Source organism: Scomber japonicus, chromosome 8, assembly GCF_027409825.1.
Source record: "Scomber japonicus isolate fScoJap1 chromosome 8, fScoJap1.pri, whole genome shotgun sequence".
In the NCBI taxonomy this organism is placed as follows: Eukaryota; Metazoa; Chordata; class Actinopteri; order Scombriformes; family Scombridae; genus Scomber; species Scomber japonicus.
The window spans coordinates 27,260,466-27,282,322 of NC_070585.1; the positions used below are offsets into that span (position 1 = coordinate 27,260,466).

The 21,857-nt window shown below is 38.3% G+C and overlaps 2 protein-coding genes across 2 annotated transcripts; one reads left to right on the forward strand and one right to left on the reverse strand.

Moving 5' to 3' along the window:
• The first annotated feature begins 2,204 nt into the window (after positions 1 to 2,204).
• lbx2 (ladybird homeobox 2) lies at positions 2,205 to 3,779 on the forward strand. Its single transcript, XM_053323729.1, has 2 exons — positions 2,205 to 2,529; positions 3,316 to 3,779. Exons 1-2 carry the CDS (start codon positions 2,205 to 2,207, stop codon positions 3,777 to 3,779), a joined length of 789 nt encoding a protein of 262 aa, XP_053179704.1.
• Positions 3,780 to 9,440: 5,661 nt separating this feature from the next.
• pcgf1 (polycomb group ring finger 1) lies at positions 9,441 to 21,508 on the reverse strand. Its single transcript, XM_053323900.1, has 9 exons — positions 21,422 to 21,508; positions 16,679 to 16,784; positions 16,403 to 16,555; positions 16,141 to 16,212; positions 15,344 to 15,449; positions 14,699 to 14,741; positions 11,814 to 11,900; positions 9,850 to 9,930; positions 9,441 to 9,623 (listed from the first exon to the last, which is right to left on the reverse strand). The coding sequence occupies exons 1-9, from the start codon at positions 21,506 to 21,508 to the stop codon at positions 9,573 to 9,575; spliced, it is 786 nt and encodes a 261-aa protein (XP_053179875.1). The 3' UTR covers positions 9,441 to 9,572.
• Positions 21,509 to 21,857: the final 349 nt, after the last annotated feature.

Consider the following 21,857-nt stretch of genomic DNA (forward strand, 5'->3'; position numbering starts at 1 on the left):
AAAAAATATGATGCACTTAAAACCACATTTAGGTAAATCATTTTCATTTTTATTCAGCTATTTTTTAGTCTTTTTGTTTCCTTTGTGTGCCAAATAAGAAAAAATAAAAAAGTATAGCAGTTCCAGTCTGAACGATAGCACCTACACTTTTCTAATCTAATTTGGGATTCAAATGTAAAAAGTGTCAAGTTAAATTACAGCCGTCGTGATATTAATATCTACTCAGACCAGACTGAATTTTCAGCTGCCTGTACTCTCCTCAAAATGAAGTTTCTGCCTAAATTCCCAAACTAAATTTACCCCCCTTTAAGACTCCTGCTTGTTATGGAGAAATATATATTCAAAGCAGTCACAAAGGGTGGACCTCCAAGGCAGCTAATAGAATTTCCTGCTGTTTTATAACTCTGTCCCTAAACCAATGTCACCATATGCTCCTGTTGGCACAAGACACTCCGCAGCGGCTTCCTGGGCGGCAGGCTTTATCCAAATGGGTCAGAATAAACTGTTTGTCTTGGAAAGATGCTAATAATGCTCCAGGGTTTGTTTTATTCAGCCTCTGGCTCGTGTCAGCAGTTGACAGACGATGGATCATCTGCAAAAATATGAGCTAAATATTTTTTCTTTCTGTATTGTTTGTATTGTAAAATCATCACAAGAACCATTTTTCATTCAGAGAAAAATAAAAACCTGCGTTGCCTCTTTTTTTATTATTATCAAAGGACCTATTTTCATCTCAGGTGTTTTGAACAATGCTGACATCCTTCAAATGCTTCACACATCTCTTTAATTTTACGTATAACAACTAAATTACTATTTCGTTCACTATGCAGTCTATTTATAATCTCTAAAACGCATTTAAACGAACATAAGACCCACGTGGCGACAACAGCTAAAGGTGTGAACTCTGACAAGCCTTAAATAAAATAAGGTGTTTTTCCTCTGGACACACGTACCTGCTGCTCTCCTCGGCGTCCAACTCGCTCCCCCTTTTTCTCTGTCTAATCCGTTTCTCTTTTTACATCCTAACCCTCCTTCAGCAATATTCACATTCTCCGTCCTCAGACTGAACTACAGCACGGCGTCACCTTTATTAGCCGCTTGTTTCACGCTACTGCATTAAATTACACAGTATCTCAGATTTTACCTGCAGGGTCGATCTACCAAAGAAGAGTAGCCGAATTTGTATTAAAGAAAAAAACGGCAAAATAAATAAACATCATAAAAAATACAACTCTTTCTTTATCTTTATCTTAAGAGTTTGTAGTTTCAGTCATATGGTATATATTAAAATAAACTCACTATGTCTACTATAGCTTGCTGCTGTTATTATTAGAAGCAGATAACAACAAAAAAATAATAAAAATGTCCATCACCTGTTATGTTGAGCAACAACGTGAACAGCTTCTGTTTACTTGCATGCAAAAATGTTTTAATAGTCTTTAAAACTGGGTCGGTAAACGTGCTCATTGTGGCTATTTTATGCCAAATTCCCGTACAACACAGTCCCTAATGCGCACATTACGCATAACGTTCAATGCGTAATTACGCACAAAAATGACAAAACGGCTGGAGACCATTGTTAGCTCGGTGTTCCTCCAAACTTTTTTTCCATAATGCAAAGATGTTGGTGGCAGTATTTTAATGGCCATCAACTCTCCCTTTCTAGAAGAATACACCAGCAGAGGGAAACAGATGCATAAACATTCAGGGCATCTTTCTCCTCGGCAGCAACAGACTCCTCCTATTCCCCACGTCCAATTAGTTATTATGGTCCGGCCCTTTAAGACGCAGCAGCGGGTCAGCAAGTAGTGTAGTGTTTCTCTAATTGAACTTCGCCCAATCAACAATAACTCGTTAGTAGTCGCTTTCTTTTCTTGCTGCTTGAGACAGCTTTTTTCTCCTTGCAGGGATTCACCCCCTCCAGTCTGTTACTTCCTAAAGATCTACATGGAGCTTGGCAGAGGAACTGCGACTCTCTGAGGGGAATACAGTGCGGCTGCCTTCACAACTACGCCCGAAGCATGGTTATTTTGGAGGAAAGCTCTCAGGCGAGCTAAGTTGCGGCTTTCGGCTTTAAGTGTCAAAACATAGAGGGGATCTACGAGAACCGGCGAGCACCAGAGGAAACACTTGTGGACGCTTAAAACTGCCATTTGAATGAAATAATCAACTTTTTTTGCAAGCAGTGATTCTTCGGGACTGCGATGACCTCCAGTAAAGACATGAAGGCAGGTTCCGTGTTGCAGTCCAGCGGCGAGGAGAGGAGACGGGCTCCCTTGGATCAGCTACCACCGCCAGCCAACTCCAACAAGCCTTTAACGCCGTTCAGCATTGAGGATATCCTTAACAAACCCTCGGTAAAGAAGTCGGTCGCCAGTATCTGTCCGCCGAGAGTGCTAGAGAAAGTGACGGGCTCCAACTCGGCAAGGAACGGGATCACCACTCCCTCCTCGCCGCTGTGCGCGCTGGAGGAGCTGGCCAGTAAAACGTTTAAGGGTCTGGAAGTCAGCGTTATCCAGGCAGCAGAAGGTAAATACTAACAGTATGTCGTTTTTTAAACTTAAATATACACTTTTAAGAAGGCAGAGTAACATGTGTTTTGAAGGGTAGCATGCGCAAAACTCACAGCAAAACTCACAGCTGAGATCTTTGCTAGCTGGGTTTGTTTTGACCTGTAAGTGTGGACATGCTAAGATACAGTAATGTTTCTAAAATACAGGATAAAGAAGAGGAAAACGCAGCATTTACGCATTGAAATCTGCATGCATATCATCTATAAACTACTAAAACTTGCTTCTATTTTTTCATTTACATGCTGTCAAAAAGGCAAACAGCCATTATGGCCTACTGCTTGTATTGCTATGATGCATAAAAATCAACATACCAACAGATAAAGTTAACGACACATTAAAATGATGTATTTCTTATGCGCTGCAGAAATAAATATCTTAAAAATCCTGATATTTAGTGAAAATTTTGTTAAACTCAATAGGGGAAATCTGCCACTAGATGAATTATTGTACTTATTATTTTTTTAATGCATTCATTTTTGTAACAGTGCTTGAAATATTAACTTGGATGTAGAAAAGGAGTTTTGATTTAAGCCATGCTCGTCAAATTAGTGTCGTTGCAAAGTGAAATCAGGTGAAAGAAATGTAACATTTAGCTTTAAGGTGAAAGACAAAGCCAAGCTTGTAAGCCGATGACAGGCCTGTTGTGCAGTGCCCTCTGTTGCCGCTGTTTGTTTGGAAGGAAAGTGACCCTTGCGGTTGTTTGATTCCTCATGTATATTTTTCTTCTCGCACCCCTTCCAAGGTCGTGAGCACGTAAACGCTTTCGGACAGAGGCAGACGTCGAAAAAGAGGAGAAAGTCGCGGACGGCCTTCACGAATCATCAGATTTACGAACTGGAGAAGAGGTTTTTGTACCAGAAATATCTTTCTCCTGCCGACCGAGACCAGATCGCGCAGCAGCTGGGGCTCTCCAACGCTCAGGTCATCACTTGGTTTCAGAACCGCAGGGCCAAACTCAAGCGGGACCTGGAGGAGATGAAAGCGGACGTGGAGTCATTAAAGAAAATCACCCCACAGACCCTGCAGAAGCTCGTCACCATGGAAAACATTGAGGAGAGCCAGGGCGGGGGGACCGAGGCCAGATCACCTAGTATCTCCCCGACCTCCCAAGGACACCGGGCCTTCCCTCAGTCCCCCTCCTCATCCAGAGACCAAACCACGGATGAATTCTCGGAGGACGACGAGGAAATCGAGGTGGACGATTGACAGTCAGGGTGCTTGTGATTTTCATAAACAACAACAAAAAGAAAAATTTAAAAAAAGGGGGCATTTTTTCCCCAAACTTTTGCACGGATATTGACAAAAAGGGAGAATACGAACATAAACATTTCAGGAAATGTTATTTTTTTTCTTTTCCTCCTCCTGTTTTTTTTTCTTCTTCTTCTCCATTTTAATTTATTAATCGGACTTGTAAAGCCTTCCAAGTCTGTCAATTAAGTTTCACCGAAATATTTGAGGAATATGAGGTTTCCTTTTCAGGCAGACTGTTATGGTACACAGGAAAACTGAAAAATTGTGTAAACATTTGAATATTTCACATTCATTTTTTTTAAGGGGAGGGGGAAGGTGAAAAGTTGTGCAATTATTTTATTTGTTTATTTGTTTATTCGCATTCTTCTGTTGTAGGAATGGGATCTGCCAAATATTTACACCCCCTCCCTCCCCTCCTCTCCCTCCTTTATTTTCTTTACCTGCACAGCCCGTGTAAAGTCAACGGGACATGCCCCAAACCCCCCTCCGATGTGTGGATGTGTCAGTCCATCCCACATTAAGTGTAAAATGTTTTGGGGTTTTTTTTTTTTTTTTGTCTCCCTTTTTTGTTCTGAGCGAAAAGTGTTTCTGCAAGCATGCAGGCCTGTTCGCCACGCAAAGGAGGCGTCTCTATTAGTATCAACTGCAAACTTTTCCACGCTCTGAGTTCTGTATATAGGTCAAACATCCTATGCGATAATTTTATTGTAACATTCTATTTAATCAGCATCTATGTAAATAAAGGTTATATGATATTTCAAGAAGCTCTGGGCGCGATTTGGATGTGTGATTTTGCAGCAGATCATGAAAAAATATTGAAAAATCTGAGGGATGGCACTGAAATGTGTCATTATAGGAACATTCAGATTAGACCACAAGTAATGTGATTTTTTTAAAGGGGAAGCTTGTGCATTTTAAAAGGTATCATGGAGAATTACACGTGCTGTTAATCTCCTAAAGGAATATAATATAGGAGTATGGTGACCTGTAAGCAGGCAGTCAATAAACCCCTATAGGAATGCTACATGAGATAAAGTCATTATAAATTCACATTCATTTCCTATAAGAATGCTATAACCAAGGGATTTGTGGTTGGAGATTAACAACGCACGTTAAATATTCACCCTAAAAAAACCTGCCCTGCTTGGTAAAAATGGGCCCTTTTGAATAATTGACCCCTGCTTTCAGCCTTGAAGTGCCGTGACTTCAATTAGCAGCCGTCCGTTGCCATTATTCCCATTCTTTCGCTTGGCTTTGAATACATCTTGACACAAGAAGGTCCCGGTCTGGCTGCAGTGTTAAGAAAAGCTTGCTCCCACCCATGCGCCATATGTTTTCTTCCTCCTTCTATGAATCGTCTTTAACACAGCTAGTCGACATGATTGATTAGGTTAACCCGCCTTTTCCTTACATAAAACAGCTTCCACCGAGCCGTGGGCAATAATGGCACGCATCTGCCACTCTCTTGACTCGGGGTTTGTTTGGAAAGAGAGAGAGAGGAGAGAAGAAAAAAAAAACCTCTTCCATGAATAGCAAATGGGTTAGTGTGAGAGTCCTAATGAATAAACCTCAATGGGAGGCAGTGGAAATGCGACGTGCTGCTACTGCTGCTGACCATTTGCAAGTTTTGTGAGGGATCAAGAGTTTGGGGTGTGTGTGTGTGTGTGTGTGTGTGTGTGTGTGTGTGTGTGTGTGTGTGTGTGTGTGTGTGTGTGTGTGTTGAGCTGAGTGGAAGTATTATAATAGATATTCAATTTAAAATATATAAAATATTTATTGTGAAAGAAGTGAAATGATTTCCGTCGTTTCCAGTAGTCTATAAATAGTAAGATTTTATGACCATCTTTATGCGTATACACGCGCAGGAAATCTGTCTCGGGGTCATGCTGTTCACTGATCCTCTTTAATTCTTTACTCATAAATATGGACACAAATTATTTATTGTTAGGGGATTTTTAAAACCTGGGCGGATAGAAGATGTCATCGTTAGAGAAGGAAAAAAGGCAATTCACGTTGTTTTTGAGTTTTAAGACATAGAAACTCATATTTAAATATCTTCAACTGTCTTCTTAAACCCAACCATCTCTCTCTCTCCCTCCCTCTCTCTCTCACACACACACACACACACTCTCTCTCTCTTCGTTCTCAAAATATTAAACATTAAATATCACATGACATCACGTTTGTTTGGAAGGCAAAGCAACGCGATATTAACACAAGCTGATGTTCACTGTAGTTTGTGCATGATTCATAAAGCGTAATGGAAACAGCTCGTGCCGGTTGCCTCCTCTCACTGCCACTTTGCTTATAGAAAAATACTGATTTCTAAGGCTGGGTGTGAGACTAAAAGGAAACTAAAGAGCTTGTTAGGAAGGATTTTTTTTTTGTTTGGTGGTGGTGGTGGTGGTGGTGGGTGTAGAAACTGAACAGGCTGGCGCAAACAATAGAAGTAATCGGCTGGAATCGTGGAGGTTGAAAAGTCAAGTAGGCCCTTTATTATGGAGCAACTCCGGACTGGCGGCAGGAACAACACAGTGGATGGAGCTTTAAATAAAAGGCAGTGAACACATGTGTGAAGTCCTAAACTCAACCCTCTAATCCAACTATAACGTCTTAGATGAATATAATACTTTAAGAAACTAAATAACACTATGAGTGACTTGTAGCAAATTAAATGTGCTTAGTGGTGTCACTATATTAAATACATATTTTAAAATCTCAGTAACATCCTCATAAATGTCCCTGATCCCTTATTTTATGCTTCTAATTTATTTTTTAAAATGTAACCTCATATGGGGGAGTTATACTTGGTTTATTTTTAAATTGTGATACATTATTATAACAGATTTATGAATTTCCACATTAAATCATTACATAAATAACTAATTCATTTTTGCAGCCAGATTATTGTCTTGGATTGTCTCTCAAAATGGTATAAAAGCTAAAATCTTACATACTGAAAGAGGTGAATTATACAAACACTAGGAGTCTAGGGTTTGGGGGCCAATACATACTCATGCTAATTTTTCCCCTCAATGTATTATAATCAGAAAAGTTAAACCCCAGAGGTGCTACGAGTGGAGCGACATGCTGCAATCTAACTGAGCCCTGCAACAGGAAGCTGAAAATCTTTATTTTGGGCCTAAAGGTCACAGCTTTAGGGGATTATTGTTTTTTTCCAACATTGGGGAGCCCTGAAGGGGACATGTGCAGGCTATATAAGAGTGACAGGGGGGGAAACCCATAATATGCATGAATGTGTGTGTCAGCGTGTGTCAGTGTGTGTGTGTGTGTGTGTGTTGCTGCTGACTGGTGTGCAGCTTTTTCAATGATACTATTTTATTTTTCATTTAGAAACGCCGCCACAGGGGGGCTGATTTGAAATACCCACCAGTTTATGCTATATAGTGTGTGTGTGTAATTCACTTGTGTCAATGTGTGAGCTTTGAGCTTTTATTCCATTTTGAAAGACAATCCAATGTCAAGATACAAAAAAAAGAAAAAAAAATCTCATCAGAAAAAGCAGAATTTGTTTTTTGAAGACTTCAAAACATCACACTGTCATTTAAACCTTTTGTTTACAGCTTATTCCATGTCACTGACCTCTGTAGTGAAATGCAAACCTCTTCTGCCCTTGATGAAGACGTAGTCACTGTCACTATGAAATCTAAACTCTGATTTCTCACCTTTGACCTTTAAAAGACACATAAACACCAAGTAGTAACATTTGTCTTTATATGCCAGTGAAATAACTACACAGAGCAGCTTTACCCTCACAATGCTATCTCTATTACACACATTCATTCTGCAACATTTACTGCATTACACTCAAGTATTTTCTCCATAGGATATTCAAGAGGCTGCTAGTGCAACTCTGTAAAGTGCTTGCTGAAATGTTCTGGCTGCTGCTGCTTGCTGTGGTGTAGTCCACTTAGAAAAAGTAGAGACAGAATAAGATACAAGGTTTGTATATATTATCAGCCAGTGTCAGGTTATCAGAGTCTTTCCTTTCACTCTGGACAAGATCACACACATCAAAGCTCACCTTCTGCCCCCTGATGCCTGTAGAAGCTCCAAGTGTGCCACCTAGTGACAGAGCGGAGGGTTTCATTTTCTAATCCCTGCAACAACAAGGAAAAAAAAAAAAAAAAAAACACAGAGCCGGTTACAGACAGAGACAGTGGTCAGTGAAATCCTGCAAAGATTAAGAGCTTGCGGGTCTGAACGGCACATTTTTGATTTCAGAAAGCTTGAACACAGTCAAAAGTATCAATTCTTGTCAAGACTTTATAGCGCAGACTGAACATAAATTCTTCACGCACGGCTTTTCCTAGCAAGCTTCTAAAAAGTGCTATAAAATATCACCACAGTTAGTATGTCACATAAACATTTAAAAGACTCGGTGGAATGCCAGTTGGCTTAGTTGTGTTTGGATTTTGGGGATGGCAACTATGCTGCTTAAATCAAAAAAGAAGAAAAAAAAATCATCCAGATATAGTTTTTAAAGTAGAAAATGGACACAAAATAAAGCCTAAACTGCTAAGATGAATCTAACTAAACACAAAAAAACTATAAGAAGAATACTTGATTTACAAATCCTGGAGCAGACCTACATTAGTGACTACATAAGTACTGCATCAACAAGACAACAACCTCTCACAAAGCCAAAGGTGGATTTAAAATGGCTTCAAAATTCATATATTAGAGTTCATATATTTTGTGTTAAAGCTTTAAAATTATGGTTCAGTCACAAGCTTAGTGCAATCTGACAGAGACGGAGCAGTTTTGTTTATTAGGAAGAGGAAACAATGTAGTATCCATGTGTCAAAAGCTGATATAAACCTATTCTCCAAAAGTCAGGGCTATAACTGCAGCCAAAAGTTAAAAAGTTGGTGTTTTATATTTGTACTTAATTCAATAAAAACGTGAAAAACTCCCAAGACATTGATGACAAAAATGTGACAGAGAAGAAGCAAAACTCACCATATTTTGTTCAAGTGAGTAGTTTCTTAAAATGTAGCACCCTGGAAGTGAATTAAGACCATGACATCATGTTTTGGGGGGGGGGGGGGGGTTGCTTGTATGCTTCAGATCATTTTTTATAAAACTACACGAGCTAAAGTTGACATCATTTTCCTTACCATGTGTTAAATAGTTTGGCACCTACTATGTTTCCAATCAAGATACCTAAAGTGTAATCTTTACTTCTTTTTTCCTCAACATGAACTTAAAAATACTACACACTAAAAACAATAGTACTTTCTGTTGCTGGTAAGTCACTGTGTTATTAAAAGGCATCATTAATCAGACTACATAATGTTACAAAAATAGCTTGTCGTGAAAAGCAATCATTACATTGTTCTCTGCAAAGCTTGTGTTATCCAAGATAGAAAGTAGAAGAAAACTAATGAGGTATTAAAATGTGTGTAGTGTACTTGATTAAAACTAGGAAATAAACATATGGATGTGTTAATATTACAAACCTGTCCAGAAGAGAGGATCACTCCATCCAGCATCTATATATATATAAAATCTCTTCACATGTTTAAATTTTCTGCATATATCTGTACATAGATTAAAAGCATGCCGGACCTTAAGAAAAAACAATACAAACTATTATTTTTTCAATTTCAAATTTATTTTCAAAAATACAAAACAAGGAAAATAAGTATATGTACACAAACACTATTAAAATAGAATATGTATTGTACAAAATATGTACAGCTGTCCTCAGAGTGAAAACAAGTCCTATCTGCTCCTTTTGTCCTTGATGGTGTAGTGAAGGACTAATGGTTGGGCCTGGAAGGGAAACAGATCATATATTACATTTAATATGTCAAATCCAACATTGTGCTATAAATGTTTAAACCATCATTGGCTTTAAAGCTTATTAGAAATGGTGTAGAAAGTAATACTAATACTATATCTAATGATTCATAATCTTTCTCCTCATTTTCTGAATATAAAAACAGCACAAAAAAAAAAAAAGAGTGTGAAGGGATGCATGACATTGGCTGTATCGTACCTTTCCAAACCAGTGTGATAGCCATAACCGTTTCATGGTCATGTGATCGGGAAGAGACTCATTATTAAACAACATCTGGACCTACGGAGAGACCAAACAAACCAATGTGAAGGGAAATCTGAAAGGAACATCCGTGAAACCTGTTAGCTGTTAGTAAAAGATGGGATGAGGTATCACGAATACTGAAATTTGTCTCGATTACATTTTCATTTAATTCCCTGCTGAGCCGAGCGGCCAGAGAAATGCGGCTGATAGACAAGCCTGTTAACTGTGGATTACATTCTCATGGCCATTAGGCGTCAGCCAATCAGATAAAAGGAAAATGGATGTTAATACGAGCTGTAAATGGACGATGACCGCACTGGAATCGGAATGCCGCGGGATCAGCCAGACTTCATTTGGAGTGATCAGGTTCGAGTATTAGCGGTGGTTTAAATGTTCCATTGCAAAAAATTAATGACGTCCATCCGCGGCATTCAGAAGGAAGGTCACTTCCTGACCTGGGATGCACCGTGTTTGTTGACGAGTCCGCCAGCCCCACCTAGCTCATTTGTATATAAAGATCTGATTACAGTGCAGGCACAATTGCGATAATGAGATTTTAATACCAGGTGAATGCTAACGTAATTGAATGCTAAAGACCCATAGACCGGACGTCATTACCCAGATTATGTATCCAGATACAGATCACATCATGATACCAGGTGTAAATGAGGCCTCTGATTCTGTCCAGTGAATGTTTTTAAAACGGCAGGAATTTAAATCTCTAAAACATTGTTTAGAAAATGTTTAAATTCCATCTTTTTTGAGTAATTTCAGCCAGCACTATGCCAGCAACAACACAGCATTTCCGTTTAATTATATAGTCTGGTGTCCCGCCATAGTCTAATCTGTGCCACTTTTTGTAGTTTAGTTATTTGAAGAAACACAACTCAAACTTGAAACTATGTCGAAAGAGATATTTACTGAAAAATGTCAAAATCTAAGAGTATTTATTGAACTAGTTAAACTTGGATAATCACTTCTGTTGTCTTTGTTTCGGAGCTGCAATATGAACAATAGTCTTTTTTGATGGTGTGTTTGGAACATTTATGAACAGGTCAAATTTCTTCATTCATACCTATACAACCAGTAGTTAAATTATTAATTATAAAGCACAAAAAAGTTGATATAACCTCTTAATTTTGCTCTTAGAATGCACCGGAGTTATGCATTTGACGTAAAAATGTACAAAACATACATCAAAGCCAGACCTCCCCCTAGAGGATCAGACTGAGGTCCAACCACCATAGTCTCTTAAAACTCGGAGGGAAACACTGCGACACAAAACAATAATACTAGGGAGCATATGAAGCACGACTTTAAAGCATGACCACTAACCAAGAAAAGAGTGTTTAGAGTTAGAGTGTCTTCAAACCATCAGCCAGTTTTTTTCAATTTTATTTACAGTGTTGCTATGGCTACCTGCAGGTCACCTAGGTTAATAAGTTGGCATTGACATGAAAATTGTACTTTAAGAGTTAACAAAAACATGGTGTCACAATACCTGAGATAAGAGGGTAATCAGCTGGTTTTCCATAGCTGTTGTATCTTTGAATACTGAGCATATTTAGTGGGAATAATCTCTTTCTACCATACATCATATTTGGGAAATTTGAGCTGATAAGGCCTGATAAAACCTGAATGAACGGCTGCAGACTTTTTTTTCGATGCTATAGAAATTGTCCGAAGGAACACACTGCTCTCAAGCAAACTTACAATTTAAGGACAGTAAATTGATGTAGGAAAAAAAATGGCGAATGCTCAATCACTCAAAATTTAGTTCATAGTTTTCATACAATGTGGTTTCACCGATGTATTTCTTTTGGAGGGGAGTGGATTATACGTTTCACCGACCGTTAGATTGTTCGTCCTCTTTAACGAAAGACAAAAGAAGCATGGATTATTTTGAATTAGTGACTCACCTGGTGTTTTTCCACGTTTAGCCGATGACAAAGCACTTTCCGTAGGTGTCTCACTTCTGCTCGGACAGAACAGCGCACAAACTTCTGCTGCAAAGAAAATGGTCAAACGGGTTAGGTTCACATGTGTTGTATGATTAGGACACTTTCAACCCAAGACAGTTCCTATAAATCATGAGCGGCCATACAGGTTTGTTCACTTCTCCAACCCCTCTGGCCACCAGGGACCTTGGTTAGTGAAATTTCTTGTTTTCTGGTTGGGTTTAAATTATATTGCTGTTTAAGGAGCCCAGACGAATCCATCATTTAACAGGCTACTGCTGCATGGAAAACACAACTCATTTGGGTTTTTGGATGTGCCGTTAACTTGCGCAGTATAAAAGTAGCTAAAAGTAACTTCTTGTTCAGAGATGCAGACTGACAGTTTTGCTGTTTCAGATAAAATAAAAAGTCTGCCAGTAATAAATGTCTCATTAGTTTAGCTTGTAACTGTAGAAGTACAGGCAGCTGCTGTTTTAAATTTAAGCATTAAAATATCTTTCTTTTTCTTTTTTTCAAATGTCCTTCCAACTTTCAATGTCACAAACTGCAATAAAAAAATCACTAAAAACATTGAGCAAATAAGAAAAGCACAGCATATTGACAGGGTGTGGCATTCTCCTGCTACAATTAGATTTACAGTGACCAAAATCCTAGGTTACTGCTCAACGTTTTCCGGTCCCAACTGACTTATAACATACTCTCAAGTTATCGAGCTAAATTTCCCTTTTTCCCTCTAAAAAGCAGTGAAAAGTAATATTTTATTTATTATATAGAAGGTGATGCAGAAGTTCCTTTTACTAAGTTTCCACTTCAGGGAAAACTGTGGATTGTGATTGGACATGCAGGGGGAGGGGGGAGGGGGGGAGCAGTGTAACAAAGGTTAAGAGTAAATTCAGATCCAGGTCATGTTTATCTATTTTATTAGTTCAAGCAGTGGTCAAAGTGAAGCAAGACTATATATCAAGAGCCAGGAATGTTACCCATGAAGCTGTGAGCAGGTGATGGCATTTTCTCACTTATATCATATAACATTAGATACAACAATAAACAACATTTTAAATAGTTGAAAATAGATGAAGATGAATGATGATATCCTTATGCTTTAATTAGTCACAAATTCACTATGCGAAAACCTCAAAATTCACAAGTATGTTCGTGTGTGACTTTGTACACGTTTCAAATATCCTCACAGTAATTTATGACTATATATAAAAAGCACAAACCCTCTTTCTGCATTAGAAATATATTCTAAAATGACCATGGAAGTTGTCCTTTTCACAATTTGCAATCAAAAGCATATTTTAAGCCCAATGTTGTAATGCTGACTTGATTCAGACCTTTATAAAACCGATCAGCGCCACAAATAAATGTGTTAAACAAGGTCGCCCTCTGCTGGTCGATCAAAGTCATTGCAGCAGGTGTAAAGATGCCGGGGTGGGTAAAGTGTGTATAAGCTAAGTGGATTTGTATATGATGTGGGTTTTAGTTAAGTTCTTCCCTCAATAATCTTTGTTCAAGTGTTGATTTAGTCCAATCAGGGCATTACGCAATCCCATTTCCCTTGTTAAACACGCCTGTCTTTCGATAAATGAGCCTGTCAAGATGATCCTGCCACATAAGGGAAAATCCAGAACAACTGATTAAGTAGGCATTTTTTTCAGTTTAATGGGTTTTGGAGTTGCATTGTGAGCAGTGTTTGAAATGCCTTCACTTCACATTTAAATAGCTAAGAGGTAAAGTGTGCATGTACACGCACGAGGAAACGGTACATAAACGGATTTACTGTACAATCTCATTCAAAAATCAGTGTGATGTTATTCGTAGTAAAGGAAACTTCTGGCATCAGTGTCATCATTAAAACTGCAAATATGTTCACATGACATTGTTTTATAATTGTCCTTATGCACGTTCTGTCAGTTTATCATTCATAGGGGAAGTATCTGTTTATTATTGAGAGAGTTACAACTTAATTATAAGTATTTGGTTCCCTAAACTATGTAAAACAAAGACTGTGAAGTATTCGTTGAGACTAGTTAATCCAGGCCTGCTTTGAACATGAATTCAGTGCTATTTAAGTCCTACAAGTCAGCACTAAACACTACAAACACCAAGTCTACATCATGGCCCTCTAGCTTTAAGATGTCAGTGAAAACACCACAACACTCCTCAGTAAATCCCCTACAATTGAGAACACAGTGGTTTGGGTAGGGAACTTAAGAAGGATTATATGGATCACTGCTGTACTTATACTTTATTTTCATTACTGTTATTGTTATTTTTGTTGTTGCATTGCTTCTCTGTCTCTCTCTCTCTCCTCTCTCTCTCTCCCCAACCAGTCGAGGCAGATGGCCGCCCACCTAGAGCCCGTTCTGCTTGAGGTTTCTTCCTGTCAAAGCAGACTTTTTCCTTGCCGCTGTCGCTGAGTGCTTGCTCATGGGGTAATGTTGGGTTACTGTAAATTAAAGAGTACAGTCTAATCCTCCTCTATGTGAAAAATACCCTGAGATAACTGATTTGGTGCAACATAAATAAAAAGGGACATGACTTATCCCATCTGTCTGTGAGGATTCATCAGTGGCCAGAATAACCGGCTCTGTGTGATGATTTCTGCTGTTGCTGCAGATGTCACTCTGCCATGTTTTTGCATCGCAGTTAAGGGTGGAAAATTACTTGTTATGGCTTCAAAAAAATGCACCCTGGAGACATGTTTCCACGGTTGTGAAAATCTGTGAGACAAGTTGCTTTGAAAGCATCCATAACCAGCTCGACTATTTCTATAAATACACAGACTTTTACCGAAATACAATGAAAGATCCATCTATGAGTCTTTGGCTTATGTGACCTACCTGGAGGGTAAGTTTCGTCTTATCTTTTCCAGCAAGAGATGAACTGGACGGATAAAAGAGAACAGACAAAAGACAACATTTATAAGTGTGTCATTTAAAATAGACATATAAAGAAATTGATATCATTTAATAAAAATTGGAAATGCACAATATTGTAAAAAATTAATTTGGTACAGGAAAGGCAGCAAGAGATGTGCTCTATCTTTAGCAGTCCTTTGTCCACATGTCATTGAGAAGGTGAACGAAACATGAGGATTTAATGGAGATTAATCAAATTGATTTCATGGTGCAGAGGCTTGTGACTTTTGCTTTGGGATATTTCTGAAGTTGAAACATATTTTTGGAGCAACTGATAATATACAAGACAGAATAAACTACTAGCTTCCTGTTATAACTGGAATACTTTTATTTGAACAGGTTTGTAGACTGTAACTTCTCTTTTAATGACATTTGGTTATTGTATTTTCAACCTGTAATAGATTCTGGCTGAAGTACTTAAACCTGTTAAATGCTTTACAGTCACACACACAGTGTCACCCCGGTATTGGCAGCTCATTTACTTCAGCTATAACATGGTTTCATAAAAAAAAATGCACACAGATCACTTTAAAATGTATTTACCAGAGGAAAAAAAGTCCCACCTACCTTAACCGTTCTAAACACAGCGAAACCTGCTCATCATATCTGTAGAAGTGGGCTTTGGAGTGGTCGAAGCTTGTGTACGGTAAACCTGTCGAATCTGGCATAGCATCTAGTGAGAGGGAAAAAAAGATTTAAATTCATAAATGAGGGCAGACATCATCATCTTACTATTATTATAATGGTGGTAAACTGCAACTAAGAATAAAGTGCAGACCAAAGACAGGGGCAGTTTGAGTCTGACAGGTATTCCTACTCCATGCAAAAAAAAACTATATAATATCTGACAGGTAACACAGTGAAATTGAAGGTATATGTCAGCATCTATTTATAATTGTGGCTGGCGCACAAGTTTGTTTTCTTGCATCATTAAAGACATATGTGAGGTAAAAATCTGTCATTTGAATATGTGAATGACTTTGGTGGTTGCTCCTTTTATAAGAGTGGTGTATTTTGAATTTCCAGGCTGCCTCAAAAGCAACAAAAGGAGAAAAATTAATGTGGGATTTTACATCTGGGAACATCCTCGATTCCAGTAGAGCTCCAATCAATACAATGAGTTCAACTAATGCGTATTTGTTTAATAGCATGTATTACACACAATGTTTTGCTTCAGTTTGTCAGGAGAGTGAAAACACGTGGAAGGATAGAAATAAAGATAATAAAGCATATTTGGGTCCTAAGCCAAATAAATAAATTACATAAATAAGTCCTCCATAGCAACGAAAGTATAGCACCAAAGATGTCAGACAAATCTAAAACTTCACATCACAGGCAGGGAAAACTGTAACTTTAAGACTCACCATCCCCAGCAGGCTGGATAACTCTTTCTAACCCACGTGACTGATAAAACTCCTTTATTCTTTTATCTTCACCTGTTCAAATGTGAAAACAGACATCATTATTATTATTTAATACTTGACAGAATTGGACAAAAATCAAACAATATTACTGCTGCTAAGGCAATATTTTCTTCTTCTTTTTTTCTTTAGCTCTGAATTTCACAAGCAGCTGACATTAATACCGTCTCTAATTTGTACTTAACTGTTCTTAACACTGACTTACTTTCTTGTAGTCCAGGCACCAGTTTGTAGACAATGTCTTGCATCACTCGATCCAGTTTGAGGTTGAGTAAAGGCTGTGTTTCGTGTATTTTTATGTTGCACATCGGACAATATTTGCTTGTTTGCAGATATTTGACAATGCAGCTTTTGCAGACTGTGAAGAAGAAAAGAAAGACATGTAATTTTCATCAGCTTGGTGACAGAGAGATGTTTGTATAACAGTTCATTACACAGGGAGAAAAAAGATATAATATTGTTGAGCTCAGATGAAACTCACAGGTATGCAAACACTCTGTAATCGTTGTGGCATCTATGAAGTAGCCCGCACAAAGGTAGCAGACAATATGTTCGTTCAGGTCCTTGATCTTCAACTTGACCTCCTCCTGTAAGGATGAACAAAGTCTTACGTTTTATGTGTTTTTAAAAGTTCTTTTAATCTTTCAAACAGAATAATCTAAACTTCTAAAAGCTTCATTTTCTGCTTTTTCCAGAGTGAGTGAGTGTATCCAATGGTGTTTGTTTGCCAATTGAACTTGCTGAGTTGTAACTAATTAACCCTTACATACCAGGGTTTCCCACAGCACTAAGCAACACACGCCTGCCGCCATAACTAACGTCTTCAAAAAAACAAAACAAAACAAAATATATATGCAGGGCCTGAATTTCAGCGCGGCATTGCGAGTGTTGCGCACAATTTAATTGATTCCCGCAAATCCAACACTTTTTTCCCGCACACATTTACAGCGATGTCTATTAAATGTTCAACCAGTGGGCCGGAACCGCTGTGTCCGACTGTCTGACTTCAACCCTGAATACACCTGTAGCTCTCTGTAACGGCTAACAGTGATATTAAGTTTAAGGAAACAAACACCGACAGAGCCAAGTGATGTCAACATTAACAATGTTAATCCTCAGACAGGTAACTGTGACGTTACTATAGTAACAAGTCTCAGGCTAACCAGCTCAGAGTATATGAACGGCTCCAACTAAACAGGTGATTATTATTCAACAAAAACGTGATGCTAATGCTACTGAAGCTGAATATAACTACTTAACTGTATAATACTACCGGTATATATCTTGTAATTACTATAAAATAGAGAATAAGTTATTAGTTAGTTTATATAAGAACTATATAAAATAGACTCAATGGCTTAACCTGTGCAATCTAATTTAATCCAATACAGGAGCCCTGCTATAAATTCTACATTTATCAAGCTTATACATTTTTTGACAAGAAGGTGAAAATTCTGCTTTATGTTCATTATATTATATTGAATGATGTTCTGCAGAAAAATGTAAAAAACAATTCATTTTATTTCCCATGTTTTATACTTTGGGTCACATTAGGGAAAATCCAGCTAAAAGGAAATGTGTATATGGTGTTTTTAAAGTTCTTGAATGGAAACAACAATTGGTCAAATGTGACTTTGAACAATATGTAAGGGTTAAGGACTGTTGGTAACATGATAGCACGCGGTTGTATGTGGGGGCTGGTCACACAGGGGTCACACGCTGCCACCTGCGCAGGTTCAGGCTCAATGAAGAAGGCAGCGGGATCTGGTCCACCTTATAAAGTGCTTGTAAGTGATCGCTCAGTTTAGAATAATGTATCACAGAAAGGTCAAGAATGACTCGTGATCTTTAATCTCCATTTACATAGCTGACAAACCACACATTCTCCGCACTGCACTGCTTCCCACCCTCCTACCCACACACTCATCTGAACATTTATTTTTATGTATCGGGAGAGCTTCTTCTTCTCTTCCTCTGAAGTCAAAGGTAAAACTATTTGAAATGTTGGCTACTTCTGAGGCAAACTGGACAAGCAGCCAAACTCCATGATATTAAGCATTATTTAACAGATTAGTCATTTTGTACACAAAACAACCGGTCAATGTATGAACCTTATCAGCACTGATGATTCACCAGTATGACTAAAATGTACTCCAGCATTTCCCAGTGCACAATTGTGTCTTTTTAACATTGCCTCACGTTAATTTTACATCTTGTATTCTTTCCCTTGTATCTCTGAAATAAAACACTTAGCCTTGTTATTAAAAATCAATCAATCCATCAATAAATATTTAATCTGTATAGCACTTTTCATACATCGTAGTGTAACATAAAGTGCTTTACATGGTCAAAAGCAAAAAAAAAAAAAAATCAAGAACTGAGGAAACACTATCATAACTGTAATGAATCTGGAGGATAAAAGGTGCTAAACTTGCCTTTTTATGGATCCAAGCACTTTATTAGGAACACCTGCGCTATCTAATGCAATCTAATACAACAGCTCTGCCATAAATTCAACTTTTACAAAGCTTATACATTTTTAGAGATTATTGACATAGCCAGAAAGGTTATAATTTTATTTTATATTGATTGGAGGTCGTAGTGGATGGACGAAATATTAGGAACACTTTTCAATATAAAGCACTCCACTGTACAACCATCAGCTATGACCTCAACAATAAACACGAAGTAGAAGTATCACCTTTATGACGATGTAAACAAAAACTGAAAATGTACTTTGTAAATGTAGAATTTATAGCACAGCTGTTGCATCAAATTGCACAGGTGTTCCTAATAAAAAGTGTGCAGTGAGTGCACATGTATGCTTGTAAGTATATAAACATGCACACAATCTGTTTTATCTGTTATGTTGTTTAAAAATAAAAAACCCTGAATCTGTATGTAGTTAGTTTAAGTTTCAAACTCAATTCAAAAGTCTAATCAGGGGCTCTTATGAGTCGACATTTAGCTTAATTGTCAGAATCAGAATGGGCTTTATTGGCCAGGTGTGTTTACTCAAACGAGGAACGTCACTCTGGTTTCTTGTGGCTCTCGATGTACTTACAAACAACAATGTTCAGGAAGATATACATGAACATACAGCCAAAAACAAGAACAACATGCTGAACAGAGACATGTAAACATAAACCTATCACTACAAGCCAATAGGTAAAAAGGAAAGATATAGAAACAACAACATATAAAGTCTATATAAAAGGTCAAATAGCTTCCATAGACTGTAAAAAAGAATATAAGTAGTGCAAAGAGGGCAATGTAATAAGTTACTTTGTATAAATAGTAAGTGTTATGTACAGTAGTCATGAGTACAATATTGGATGGCTGATGTTATACTGATTTTATGCTGTTTATAAGTCTGATGGGGAGAGAGAAGAAACTGTTCCTGTGTCTGGCAGTTGTTCCAGTTAAATAAATAAATAAAAAGAAAAAAACCTGGGTTTTAGAGCCATATCAACAAAGACTAGCACCTGCCCAAGTGCCTTTGAGAATGATCTACACCTGCACCAGAGGGATTAAAGCAAGAAAAAGATTTGTGAGCCTGAAAAGTTATCCAGGAGGAAATGTGTACAATGTGTTGAACTATTGTATGATATTGTATTAAAGCTGCTCTATGCCTGAGAAATTTAAGCCCTGCATGTACTGCTTAATATCTGGGCCTGACCTTTGACCTCTATGTGGAGGGGAAGGATGTAATCAAGTTTTTTCCTACCAAAATAATTAACTAGGTCAACTTATAGGGACATTTTGACAAAGCAGGTGACCGCAGTTCAAATCTGATTTTGGGACAACTGGGATCAATTATGGTCAATATTTAGCTGCAACAGCAAATGAATTATCCTCTTTAAAACAAAGTATAATGATAGCTATAGATCTGCTGCTGCCAGCGTGCTGGATTTAAGTCAACGGGGTTCCCACACATTTTTATCATTGAATTTTCAAAACTTTTCCATATTATTTTACCCCATTTCCATGACTTAATTAAAGGTAGGCCCACATAGTGACTATAGGGCACAGATCTGGGTTTTATCTGCCACCCATCCCAAATATGGACGGTCAAGTCCAACTGTTTCAGTAAGAGAGATTTGTTGAGGCTTTTGATGAACATCATAGCCAGAGCTGTCAACTTTTCAGAAAACCTTGGAGCGAGATTTGAGGGGGGCTTTCAAGAAAGTTGGGCTTTCATGGTCAGGACCATATGTCAAAGACTTTTTTTATTTAATTTGTATTTAAAGAAAGAAACATGAGCATGCACAGCATGGAAGAGTATGAAATATGGGTGGGAATGTTTAATACAGTCTAATCTTTTTTTTGTCTTACATAAAGTAACCTGAATGGAATCGCCAACAAGAAGCATTCACATTTCTCACTTAATTTTCTGGAATTTAGTCTTTTTTAATAGCTTGTTTGAGACACCTGAGCCATACTCAACCAACGCTGAAAGGTAAAACCACAAGACACTGCCAACTTACGTTTTCTTTCTCACATTAAAAGAAACGTTATACGAGATTAATTAAACTTAAGTAAATGTTTAAAGAGGATAATATACGTCTTCATTTAGGGTTTTTTAAGAGGACAGCTACGTGTTCTACTCGTTACCACGACAACCACGACTCAGTCGCCAGGTAGCGGGGTCACAGGTTAACCCGGTGTTGTGTCGGAAGTCCGTTACCCCTCTCGATTAATGTCCCCCTCTTTTTAAAAAATGCGTTTCTCAAAGCACAACATCCGATGTTGGAGTTGGGTTATGGTTACGGGGTATATTTTTGGGGGGTTAAAGTAAAGCACCTCAGAAGACAACTGATTGGGGTTATGGATAAAAGGGGGGGAACACATTTCGACGGGGGAACACATTTCGACATAACACCGAAGCACCGTCCCAGCTGAGTAGCGTAGCGATTGAACTACAAGTGAAGTCCTGGTTGAAGTGATTAATATAGCGGGATATATTATTATAAAACTCGGCTAGAGAGCAGTCGGTTAACGGGATTTCAGCACGTTGCTCCGCTGTTAAAGCAGAACAACACGGGGTGGACTCCCGCTAGTGCGCATGCGTGTACGGTCCTCTCCAGCATCGCTCTCCATCAGCGCCGCGGAGACGACAACCATCTCACGTTTCACCCGCGTCTTTAATTCGTCTTTACCACCGTTTCACTCCCCGTCCGCTCCCAGCCCGGTGCGGGCGGGCTCGTACAACACGGCCACTCACCTCATTTCTCAGCGGGTCCAGTTTGTAGACAGACTGTAGCTGATTTCGTAGCCGCATCGCTATGGCCATCGGACCTTGCTCCGCCATCTTTGGGAGTTATGCTTACTTCCGGGTAAACCGGAAGTTGAATTTGAGCAAGTTGAAGGAGGCGGGCTAATGTGTGAGAGGCTTCTCCAGCTGACTGTCCATATCAACTGTGGTGAAAGAAGTGATTAGATCCTTGCAGTTTTTTTTCTGAATGTTTAAGTACTAATAGTTATTCTTGAAGCACTATCTTTGAAATCATTAACACTTGTAGCCAATGCATTTAACTTTATCTACATCACTCATAATACTTATGTACTTTTATTTACTTTAAGTTCATCACTCATGTGCTTTTACTGTAATACTTTAACCACATCACTCATAATACTTATGCACTTTTACTGTAATACTT

Excerpts from the sequence above, each read along its gene's own strand:
- pcgf1 (XM_053323900.1), bottom strand. The coding sequence starts at position 21,508 with ATGGCGGAGCAAGGTCCGATGGCCATAGCGATGCGGCTACGAAATCAG. Across the intron at positions 15,450-16,140 it reads TATCCAGCCTGCTGGGGATG|ATGCTATGCCAGATTCGACA; the intron begins GTGAGTCTTAAA and ends CCCTCTCACTAG. Across the intron at positions 9,931-11,813 it reads TAAACGTGGAAAAACACCAG|GTCCAGATGTTGTTTAATAA; the intron begins GTGAGTCACTAA and ends GTCTCTCCGTAG.
- lbx2 (XM_053323729.1), top strand. The coding sequence starts at position 2,205 with ATGACCTCCAGTAAAGACATGAAGGCAGGTTCCGTGTTGCAGTCCAGC. Across the intron at positions 2,530-3,315 it reads CGTTATCCAGGCAGCAGAAG|GTCGTGAGCACGTAAACGCT; the intron begins GTAAATACTAAC and ends ACCCCTTCCAAG.